Genomic DNA, 12,538 nt, shown 5'->3' on the forward strand with positions numbered 1-12,538 from the left:
TAAAAGGAGTCTGCCTTCAGTTTTCCTGAATGTTTCTTGTACAGAAGAAAATCTCAGAAATATTTAGAAATCAGGCCCAGATATGAATATTTTGCATTGGGAACATAAGTACACTATTTTCTCAGGATATGATAATTTTTGGAATTTCAGGCCCAGAGATTCCTTACATATTTCAGAATTTAAATAAATACAGCCCTTTTTAATTCACATACTTTCAACAAGAGGAAAAACAATTAATGTTTAATAAGATATTGAGAAATTTTATATCACCTGGGGATGAGGTCCAGTTAATGATGAATAGTGTTAAGAAGGAGAGAAATAATTGTATCACCTTGTTAAAAGAAAATTAACATTCTTTCAGGTATGTCGTGTCAGTCTTAGCTCTGAAGAGTTTGCTAAAGCAAAAACACTCTTACTTTTGGTATAGCAGAAACATTTAAAAGAGAGTAGATTTTGCCTTTTCACATAGTGAAATAATCTAGGGATTCAGTCTATATGATGAAGATTGAGCTAAAGGAAATAGTAAACATTTATGCATAAAAAAATCTTTTCCATTTTAGTTGTGTAGTCAAAGCTTTGGGATGATAGCTTTTAGATCTTAGACATTTACTGAAATAAAGTATTCTCCCACATACATTATGATCTCTTAAATCTTTCCAGCTATTAAATAGGCAAGAAGAAGTGCTTCTCCATATTTTTATTTATCTTTACAATTTTCCACATAGCCACTGTACCTTTATTATTCATCGGCTAAACACAAAAGCACAATTTTCAAATGAAGCCATCAGGCATGCTTAGTCAGGCCATAAACATTCCAACTCTAGAGCTAAAATCCTTTTTTCCCATGCAAACTGTAACACCAAGTACCCTTTGTCATGAGAGTCTCCCATTAAAAAGTATGTGAGATTATCAACATCTTTTCTGGTTTGAGTTCAGAGAACTTTTTCCCACTGCAAGCATGAAATTGCTCAGAAACTGAAAACCTTTTATATCTTAAAAATTCAACCCACCCATTTGTGATTTACTGCCCTATTTATTTTCTGAAAGTCAAGCCCAGAATGTGTAGGACTATGTCTTCCCCATGTTGTTTCTTTGCATGTGTACCTGCCTGAGAACTCATTAAAACATGGGGCTGAACTTACACATTTGTTCATTTCCCATGGCTTTTATCATTAAAACTTTATTGTGTATTATTCAGATATAGAAAATGATATAAACATATAATCTAGTCCAATGATGAACATCCATATAACCACTCCTCAAGAAATAAAACCAAAAACCCAAATTTCCTAGTATTTGCCCCTTGAACATACCCCACTTTCTTTCCATGAGAGCTTTAAAATACCTTAAAGTGGAGGTTTATCATTTTTCATATGTTTTAAAACTTTATATAAATGGTATCAATTTTTATTTTATAAAATGCTTCATGATTCTTTATGAGACTTTTCCATGCTAAGTTCATACATTTTCACAGCTGTCTAATATTTCATTTAAGTTTGCATACTTTCATTTGTGATAATGTTAACATTTCATGTCTTTATTTGCTTTTAGAGCATGTAATATGGTCAGGTTAAATATTTTATATATTAATGCAACAATTTTTAGATGGCATATGAAATGATAAAAGGACTGTGGGCTAGAGAGTTCAGATGAGGACTACTTCTGATCCAACAATGCATTACTTGGGGACAGTTGACATCTCACTCAAGATTTTTATCAAAATCTTCATTTATAAAATGAGTATTAGATTACCCACCTTCTCAAAGTTACAAAGAGCGACTGGGATGATTGTTGTTATAATACACAAAAATTTTATAGAACTGATAGTGGTTTCTTTTTAATATAAAAATCAAGTCTTCTAGGAGGTAGATGGCTCTAATTTATACAATGGATGTGTTCTTGAGACTGGGATATTTCTGAGTTTTTAAAGGTGACTTTGATGTGTCAGGTATACTCACTGTTTAAAAACTGTTTTTTCTGGGGGCACCTTGGTGGCTCAGTCAGTTAAGCCTCCAACTTCGGTTCAGGTCATGATCTCAGGGTCATGAGATTGAGCCCCTTGTCGGGTTCCACACTCAGCAGGGAGTCTGCTTGAGATTCTGTCTCTCCCTCTGCCCATCCCCCTGCTCTTTCTCCTTCTCTCTCTCTCTCAAATAAATAAATCTTTAAAAAAAGAACCCTGGTTTTTCTGTTTAAAAACTCTTGTTTAAAACCCAGCATCTTTTCTTTTTCCTTTTTTCTTCTGGCTTCCCATTGATAAATATGGCTCTGGGGTTAGTGTCTTTACTGTGTGAGACCCCCTAGGTGGCATTTAGGGTTTTTTACCGCAGTGTACCATTTAGTAAATAGCATTGTGATGGCTGAGAAGAGTGGAGAGTGCCTCAGGGATGGGTATTTACCCAGACAAATTGAAATGGATATTTGAGCACTTATCCAATTAATTTATTAAATGTGCTCAGTCAGTCTGAATAAATCAAAGGAGTGTGCTCTTTCCCCCCTTCATCGGCAGCATGAGATCGGCCTGAAGTACATGAGGTAATTACCTCCACTTTCTACTTCATCTCTGCCTATACAGACCTAGCCTTATTCTTCCCCTGGTGAACAAATTATTCTCACCTCTTCAGAAAATCGTGAAAAATCTTTAACTTTTAGATGCTAATCTGTTGTGCTTTCTACTATGCTTGAACCTTTTGTTTCTGATAAACGGGCCATGTTTGAGCTTCAGATACGTCACAGTGGAATAATATATTTATTGCCTTTCATTTATAAGAGAGGTGATGTTTAAAGTGGATTTTATAATGTAGTTTTTTTTTTTTAATTTAAATATACTAAGAGGGGAAAAACCTTGACATTTGTTTTACAGATGGCAGCTCAATGGAAGTGATATTAATCTGAGTATGGAATATCGTTATAAGTTGAATGGAGGAAATCTTGTGGTTATTAACCCCAACAGAAATTGGGATACAGGAAGTTACCAGTGTTTCGCAACAAATTCACTTGGAACAATAGTCAGCAGAGAAGCTAAACTCCAGTTTGCCTGTAAGTTTATGGTCATAATGTCCAGCAAGTTCAACGTTTAAAATAACTGAGTTTGTGTGGTCATTTTGGATTTCAGAAACAATACGTGGATTTTATTAATTGAATAAATAGGTTGAGGGAACAATTCACTATGATCTTTTGGATCTCTAGGTACTGTACAAATCAGAGCTTAAAATGTGTGTGGGTATGTTTTCCATTTTACTATTTTTGTAAGGATTCTATTTAGGACAGGAAAAAGAATCCAGTTAAGAATATGTTTGTTGAGTAGCCACGCTGTGTTTTATATTGTATTTGAACTGAAAAGAAAATGAAAGAATCGTTAGACATGGTCCTTGCTCTCAGAGAGCATTGAAATTAGAGAATTATATATGACAAATCTGAAAATACTTAAGAAACAAGGACAATGAAAAAGAAAAGAATGTGACATTTTGTCGACCTCCCTTGCAGTTTGGCCCAGCTCAAAATAACCTTCGGGGTAACCCTCACTCAGGCCTGGCTCTGGAAGCCAACTTTGTACCAGGGTTAATTGGACCTGGGTGAACTCATGGCCCAACCTGAGAAAATCACTTTCTTCCTCCAGGGAATTTAGAATAGAGACCAGAGACCTCATTTAGTTTTTATCTTCCTGATATATCTTTTGACTACTTTCTACTTTTTGTTTCTTCTTACTATAGTCTCTTCCTTTGTTTTAGCTGTATATTTTGTATTCTGTAATGCATTATCAGGATTATCTTGGTTCTGAGGTTTCTTAGTTCTTTATACCTCAGTAATTCTGAAATTGGAATGCATGTGTTCTTATAATGTGGTAGTATTCTCTCTCCACAGCCACAAGCCATTAATAAATTGATGATGTGTCATTTAATGCATGGCTTATTCTGTAGCTTTCTGTTTTATAATGACGATGGTTGGTTTTGCTTTTGATACAATATTCTGTGTGCTCTGTTTTTCATACTTATTTGCTCTTTCCATTGTTTTCACTTTGTTTTCGCCTGTGAACAGTGTTTCTGGTTCTCTGATTTAAAGCTGTATCTTCCTTGGGTATTTTGAAAGCTAGATGTTAGATTTATATTATGCAAATTTAAGTTTGCCTGTAAGTTTACCAAGGTGTTTTGTATATATTTCTCTAGTAGCCATAATTTTAAATCTAAATTATTTTTCATTTTAAACAAGTTCAGTTCCCTTTTTTCTCCTTCCTGTATACATTGCTGTTGGTGATTTCTGTGGTCATTGATTTAAATTCTTATTACGCCATTTCCATACATATGCCATTTTCATATACACACACAAACACACAGGGCATTATTAGGTATTATGTATATATGCATGTGTGTCTATATATAAAAAGTATACATATAATATTTTTCTCATGAATAATTTTATATATGCATATTGTTTTTAACCAGAATTTTACCAGAATCTATCAGATATCAATGTTTTACCTAGTTGCAATGCCAGCCACAAGACCTCTTCCCATTCTTGCATTCTAATTTTTTTAATTTCTCAATTTTTAAATATTTAACAGTTAATAAGTTACATTTAAAAATATAACTATGTTTCATCCTCTTGCATTTTAAAGAATGTCATTATATTGACTTAAGTATGAAGACACCTTTTGGTTGGTGCGAAGGTTGGATCCCAAACTGTCAAAGAATTCCAATGTGGTATTCTGTTGTCTTCTGGAATTAGTGTTGCTGAACACAAGTCTGGGGTCAGAATCACTTCTATTTCTTGGGAGCTCACCACCTACTCCTTTTTTCTTTTTCTTTTTTCTTTTTTTGTCTCGTGTTGCTTGCGTACGAGATCATTTTTTCTTCATCCCTTTAGTTAAAAACATGCATATTTCCAGCAAACAGCTAGATTTAGCTTTCTTTTAATTTACTTTGCTTAGAACGTGAAAAATTAGTTTATCATACTTGCATATTTTGTACACAGTTCTGGAAATTTTCCTTCTTTTATATCTTTTAGTTTTTTGTTTTTTTAAATTTTTTTTAAAGATTTTATTTATTTGCGAGAGAGAGAATGAGAGACAGAGAGCATGAGAGAGAGGAGGGTCAGAGGGAGAAGCAGACTCCCCGCTGAGCAGGGAGCCCGATGCGGGACTCAATCCCGGGACTCCAGGATCATGACCTGAGCCGAAGGCAGTCGCTTAACCAACTGAGCCACCCAGGTGCCCTATATCTTTTAGTTTTACGTGTGATTTATTTATATTTTAAAAAAGCACTAATACTCTGTATCTTGGATTTTTTTGTCCTATTTCTTGAAATACTCTTTATCTCATGCTGTTCCTTCCTATGAATTTCTGTTCCTGATTTACTGAGGCCATATCTATTTGTTTGTTTTCTTTTGAAGATACAGTCAGTTTTCTGAAATGCTCTTTTGGATCTACAGGCAGTCTTTTTCCTACTCCCATTTGGTGTTTTCATTTTTATGCTTAATATTTTCAGTGCACTCTAAAGCAAATTTTATCCAAAGCCTGCCTTTATCAACAAGTGGTGTCAGGGAATTCCCTTGGCCCTGCTTGCTTCTCTACATGAAGAGCTCAGATTCTCTTCTCAGATCCGTAGGAGAATGTACAATTCCCACGCTAATTCCCTATTTTAGGAGTCTTTCACCAAATACATTACTTCTTTTATACAGTGGTATTTTTCTAATATAGATTCTTGATATGTTGTAATATCTGAAGAAGTATAATTAACTATCCTTCATAGAGAGAATGGCTTGTTTGGAAATACTTCTAAAACTACATCATGCCTCTTCCAGTCTTCCCCTACTTCCTAGCCAGTACTTTATAGGCAAAATGGGATAAAGTTGTTAAGTCTGGGATTTTATTTACCCTACTTACAAGCTAATAAGCTGGCTTGCTGCAATTTCACAGATGCTAGCAGAAGACATGATATTCCTGGGTCCGTGACAAAAAGTGTTATTACTCTCGGCACAGCAAGGAGCATGCTGCAGTTCCCCTTGCCCTCAAGTCCCATAGAGGTGATAAGATATGGCTGGGATAGATGCCACAGCCACAGCTGAGGAACACTGGGCTTAGAGACCCCACCTCTTTTATAGGAAGCAGTAAGCAAGCTGCTCTTCAGCTCAGAGGAAGACATTACCTTATCCCTCCAGCTTGCTCTCTTCAGACACATCCCTGAGAAATGGGCCTGCATAAGAGTGACTGGACCTTTCAGTCTTTGCACACCCACTAAAAACTTTGAAAAAAGTTGTCCATTGTTTGTTTGTTTGTTTGGTACTGTCTTTGACTTTCTTACTTGGGATGTACCCTATCAGGATATATGCCGTGAATGGGAGACAAAGTATCTTTTGACCTTCATTGGGAATTCCATCTTTCATAAAGAAAACCCAGGATGTTCCATTTAGTTCCTAAGGTTTCCCCACAGTCTTTCTTCATCTGCCTCACAAGTTTTACTTGTTCTGATGCTTGGACATGAGATTGCTTAGTTGTCTTAGTGGACAATGAGATTCTTTGGTTTGGTTTGCTTTTGCAGTTAGCAGGGGTGGGGGCAGTTCATAAGTGTTTTTGGGAAGTTACAGGAAGGAATTTTGGGTATTCTTAGCCTAATGCCACATTAGATTGGAAAGGTAAAAAATGTATTTTTAAATTCATATAGTTGAGATATAGGTTTCTGGTAAAGAAACCAAGGACAGTGGGAAAAGAAGTGGGAGATATTTAATGTATCAGAGATTTCAAAATTACCAGTTATAAGAGAGCACTGCTTTAACTTGGCAGCTTTGAAGGAATGTGATATATTAACTGAAGAAGGAATTAGGATCAAGACTCTCGTATTAGTAAGGTACTCGTGACTTCAGGGGAATTTTGACTGTCTTTTAAGCTTCCGGCAAATAGAGGGTAACATGGTGACACTGAAAAATGTCCTAATTGTTCACTATATGTCTCCTCTCTTGATTATGTTTGCATACTTAGTAATACTTTTTTGTTTCTATTTGTCATGAAGAAAATATTTAAATTGTGCTTCATGGATAAATGAGTAAATGAAAGTATAGTCAATATATCACTTTTAAAGCTGGTAAAAATGCAAAGAAATTTCATCTTAATTTTCAAGTTGCTTGAAAATAGTGTTTGTAATAAAATCAAAGTGAAAGGCCATTCATAATTTAAGAAGTCTGCTTTTTGTAGTCATTCTCAACCCCTTCTAGTAGGTTACTTATACAACAGTTAGGAAACCCATGGAAGGGAGAAATATGTAAAGTGATGCAGTGTTTGAGTTACAGGCCTTCTCAATTATTTGCTGTTATGTTACATTGTATAATTTTTGATACTTGCTTAATATATTTGAAAATGTTTTTCCAAATTCTTAATTCCAATCACAGCAGGTTAGGATAGTACCTCCAAATTCCCAAATATCTTTGCTTTATTAATAATTAGTTTTATTTGTCTTATTCCTGAATTTCTTATAATTCTTTATTAAAATGTTTTTATTTTGGCCATTTTGTGCTGCAGTATATTTTTAATCATGAATTATATTACATGTACAAGCGGCATGGAGAAATTGTAAAGAATGTCTGTGTAGCTACCACTCAAGATTTAAAGAATTTTTTTAAAAGATTGTATTCATTTATTTGAGAGAGAGCGTGAGAGAGAGAGAGAGAGCATGAGAGGGGGGAGGGTCAGAGGGAGAAGGAGACTCCCCAATGAGCAGGGAGCCCGATGTGGGACTCGATCCTGGGACCCTGGGATCATGACCTGAGTCAAAGGCAGTCGCTTAACCAACTGAGCCACCCAGGCACCCTAGATTTAAAGCATTTGAAGTTAATTAAACCTACCTGCTACGTCATTGCAAATGGCAAGATCTCATTCCTTTTGATGGCTGCATAATATTCCATTGTATATATACACCACATCTTTTTTATCCATTCATCTGTTGATGGACATCTTGGCTCTTTCCACAGTTTGGCTACTGTGGACATTGCTGCTATAACTGGAGGGTGTTATGCTGAGCCAAATAAGTCAGTCAGAGAAAGACATGTATCATATGACCTCACTGATATGAGGAATTCTTTTTTTTTTTTTTTAAAGATTTTATTTATTTATTTGAGACAGAGAGAATGAGAGAGAGAGAGAGCACATGAGAGGGGGGAGGGTCAGAGGGAGAAGCAGGCTCCTTGCTGAGCAGGGAGCCAGATGCGGGACTCAATCCAGGGACTCCAGGATCATGACCTGAGCCAAAGGCTGTCGCTTAACCCACTGAGCCACCCAGGCGCCCCTGATATGAGGAATTCTTAATCTCAGGAAACAAACTGGTGATTGGCTGGGTGATAGACATTGGGGAGGGTATGTGCTATGGTGAGCACTGTGAATTGTGCAAGACTGTTGAATCAGAGATCTGTACCTCTGAAACAAATAATGCAATATATGTTAAGAAAAAAAAAGAAGAAGAAGATAGCAAGAGGGGAAGAATGAAGGGGGGAAATCGGAGGGGGAGACGAACCATGAAAGACGATGGACTCTGAAAAACAAACTGAGGGTTCTAGAGGGGAGAGGGGTGGGAGGATGGGTTAGCCTGGTGATGAGTATTAAAGAGGGCACGTTCTGCATGGAGCACTGGGTGTTATGCGCAAACAATGAATCATGGAACACTACATCAAAAACTGATGATGTAATGTATGGTGATTAACATAACAATAAAAAATAAAAAAAAAAAAACCCTACGTGCTAACTCACCCTCCTGACATTTCCTTCACTCGCTTCCCCTCTCAATAGGTATTCACTATTCTGAATTAAATGTGTTTTTTTTATCCTTTGAATACACATGTGTATTTTTCTAAATAGCATGTTAAATTGTTTTACTTTTTTAATCTTTTAAACTTTTATACAGTGGCATCATACGGTATGCATACATCAACAACGTTTTTGTCCCCTCAACATTATGTTTGTGAGTATCTTGATCTACATCCTTGCCAATGCTTGTTCGTTTTTTAAATTTGTGCAAATCTAGTGAATATAAAATTGTATTTCACTATGGTTTAATTCGCATTTCTGTGATTACAATGATGTTAAGCTCCTTTTCTATGTTTGGTGACCATTAATGTTTCTGTGATCTAGTTTTTTTGGGGGGGGCAGGATTTCTTTGTACACTTTCAATTAATCATCTTCTTTTTAGTGGCTTGTTTTGTTTTGTTTTTCCCTTGATGCTGTCAAATGATGAACAAATTTTAATTTAATTCACATTTAATTTTGAATTAAAGTATCAGTCTTTTTCTTTATAGCTTATGTTCTGTTACGAGTTGTTTAAAAATTTTTCTCCCTTATCCTGACGTGGTAAAGACATTCTCCTGAATGTACTTATAAAAGTTTAATGTTATGCTCTTTATATTTAAGTGTTTAATTATCTGGAATTGATTTTGGATATCATGTGAGATAGAAGTACTCATTTATTTTATTCTAATATGGGAAGTCAACTTAGCAGTCCAGTTGATTGAAGAGTCCATTCTTAACCACCCAGAATGCAATGTATGATCATTGTCTTTGGTTTCTTTGAACGTTTTTGGAGAATTATATTATCTGCAAATAATGAGAGTTTCTGTTTTCTTATCAACTCTTGCATCTTTTATATCTTTTTATATGACTGCACTTTCTCTAGCCTAATACAGTGTTAAATACATTGATGGTAGATATTCCTATCTTGCTTCTGATTTTAAAGAAAATGAATTAAGAGTAACATTTCACCATTTGATATGATGCATCCTATAGATTTTGTTAATGCTCTTTATCAAGTTAAGGCAGATCCTCTCCAGGTTAGTTTTTATCATGAATGCTTTATGTCTAAGTGCTTTTCCTACTTTTATTGGGATAGTCATGCTGTTTTTCTTCTTTAAACTGTTAATGTAGTAAACAGTTTTTAATATAAACCAAGCTTCTGTTCCTGGGTTAGTTTCATCTTGGCTTTTATGTAAGTTTTTTAAATAAGTGGATGGTAGGTATTTGCCAATATTTTATTTTGCATTTTTGCATATATATTCATATAGGAGATTTTCTTTTTATATTCTCTCTTATACTATCCTTTCTTTAACTTTAGTATCAAAGTTATGTTCACCTCTAAACATGAGCTGGAGACTATTTCTTATTTTTATAGCACCTAGAAAAGTTTGAGAAATATTGGAATTATCTGTTCCTTAAATAAGAAATAGAACTTACAAATAAAACCATCTGGACTTGGAGTTTTCACTGAGGAAATATTTTAACTATTGAGTGAATCATATGGTCTTTCTCTTTATGCAAAGTTGTGGTTTTTCTAGGAATTTTATGTTATCTAATGCATTGGCAAAAAGTTGTATCAAAACATTCCTTTTATTATCATTCTTATCTCTGCTTTATATGCACATTCCCTGTTTCATTCCAAGTATTATTTCAGAACTCTTTTTAATCAAACTTGTCAGAACTTGGCATTATTGTTCACTTTTGAATCTTTGTATTTCGTTCATTTTCTTCTCATTGCTCTTTCCCACTTCTTAGATGATTTCATGTTTCCTTTTTTATTTTATTTTATTTTATTTTATTTTTTTAAGATTTTATTTATTTATTTTAGAGACAGAGCACAAGAGGGAGGAGGGTCAGAGGGAGAAGCAGACTCCCCGCCGAGCAGGGAGCCCGATGTGGGACTCGATCCCGGGACTCCGGGATCATGACCTGAGCCGAAGGCAGTCGCTTAACCAACTGAGCCGCCCAGGCACCCCTCATGTTTCCTTTTTTAATCACTTAAGTTATATGGTTATTTTCCTACCATTCTTCGGTTCTAACACAAATATGTGTGGCTTCAAAGTTTCCTGAAATCATAGTTTCAGCTGTCAACCAGGGTTTTGACATATACCGTATTTATTATGGTTCAGTTTTACAAATGTTATAATTTCATTACGATTTTCTCTTGGATCCGTGAGTTATCAGATATGTGTTTTTGAATTTCCAAACATAATGGAGTTTGCCTAGACATCTTTTGTCATTGATTTCTATTTTTTTTAAAGATTTTATTTATTTGAGAGAGAGCATGTATGTGCCAGAGAGGCATGAGTGGGGGTGGGGTGAGGGATGGGCAGAGGGAGAATCAGGCTCCCCAGTGAGCTGGGAACCCAACATGAGACTGGATCCCAGGACTCCGGGAGCATGACCTGAGCCGAAGGCAGATGCTTTGCTGACTGAGCCACCCAGCCCTCCTTGTTACTGATTTCTAACCTTAGTTCCTCATTGATCAGAGCAGTGTTCTCCATATATTCATTGGGTTAAACTTGTTAATTGTGTTGCTGAAATTGTATATCTCATTACTGATGCTTTATCTAACAATCACTTTCATACAATGATAGATTTCTGTTTATCCTAATATTTCTATATTTTTGCCTTGTATATTTAGTGAATTATTTTTTTTTTAAGATTTTATTTATTTATTTGAGAGAGAGAGAGAGAATGAGAGACAGAGAGCATGAGAGGGAGGAGGGTCAGAGGGAGAAGCAGACTCCCCGCCGAGCAGGGAGCCCGATGCGGGACTCGATCCAGGGACTCCAGGATCATGACCTGAGCCGAAGGCAGTCGCTTAACCAACTGAGCCACCCAGGCGCCCTAGTGAATTATTGATGTACAAAAATTTACAATAGGAATATTTTTGGTTAACATGAGATGACCAGCTATCCCTAATAAATTGTTTGCCTCAGAATTAAGGTGTTAATATATTGATATTGCTCTATTAATATATTCTGATTTTTTTGTTTTCTTCTCTTTGGACTGATTAAGAATTTCTTCCCCCCTCAGTAACACTGAAAGTTAGACACGTTATTTATTTTCTTCTAGTAATTGCCCTAGAAGTTTCAGTATGCATGCTTAACGAAGTCTACAGTTAATCTCTCTAACAATGGAGGACTTTGCAGTATTTTCAACTGTATTGCCTTTCTCCAGAATACTGTACTATTGTTATCCAGTATTTTTATTGAAATTTTTAATGCCATGAATTAGACATTACTGATCCTATTCCTTTTATTTTCTAGTTTTTCTTTTATATCAGAAATAGATTTGTAAGCATGTACAAACTTCTACATAGTTTTTGTTTGCTTTTTTATATTTGTTTTTTTTGCTTGTTTGTTTTTTAAGAAAAACTGCAGGCTTCTGCCCATATCGTGTTTTTTTCTCCTTTCCTAGAGGAAACTACTTTCAACTCTTTGGCTCTTGTGATATTTATCTCATTTTTTAATAAATAACTTGCTTTTATTGCTACTTCTGGATTTTTTTAGTTTTAAGCATTACTTGACTATCAAGTCTGATAATCGATGCTATAACAGTCTCATACCACCATCTTGCCACCACAGTGATGTGAGGTTGCCTTTTTATGAGGTTTATGAAATATAGCATTTTAAAGTCGTAAGTCTTACAAAAGCACAAAATTAAAAATAGGGAAATCTATACTTTATTCCACTTACTGTACTCTTACTGGGTGGAGCTTAGATGAGCACAGGCCAGTCAGTTTTAGAGCCAGCCCTCATCAAAATC

General features: G+C 35.3%; 1 protein-coding gene across 2 annotated transcripts in view; it reads left to right on the plus strand.

Annotated features, from left to right (window-relative positions):
* CNTN3 (contactin 3) overlaps positions 1 to 12,538 on the plus strand; it is a 339,295-nt gene that overhangs the window by 117,158 nt on the left and 209,599 nt on the right. For both annotated transcript variants that reach the window (XM_045863787.2, XM_064593591.1), the window contains exon 4: positions 2,864 to 3,039. In XM_045863787.2, the coding sequence (XP_045719743.2) occupies positions 2,864 to 3,039 (176 nt within the window). The remainder of the gene's footprint in view (positions 1 to 2,863; positions 3,040 to 12,538) is intronic.

The sequence above is a fragment of the Mirounga angustirostris genome, unplaced genomic scaffold (genome assembly GCF_029215605.1).
Source record: "Mirounga angustirostris isolate CCGP_5_RB_7025 unplaced genomic scaffold, mMirAng1.0.hap1 SCAF_1, whole genome shotgun sequence".
Taxonomy (NCBI): Eukaryota; Metazoa; Chordata; class Mammalia; order Carnivora; family Phocidae; genus Mirounga; species Mirounga angustirostris.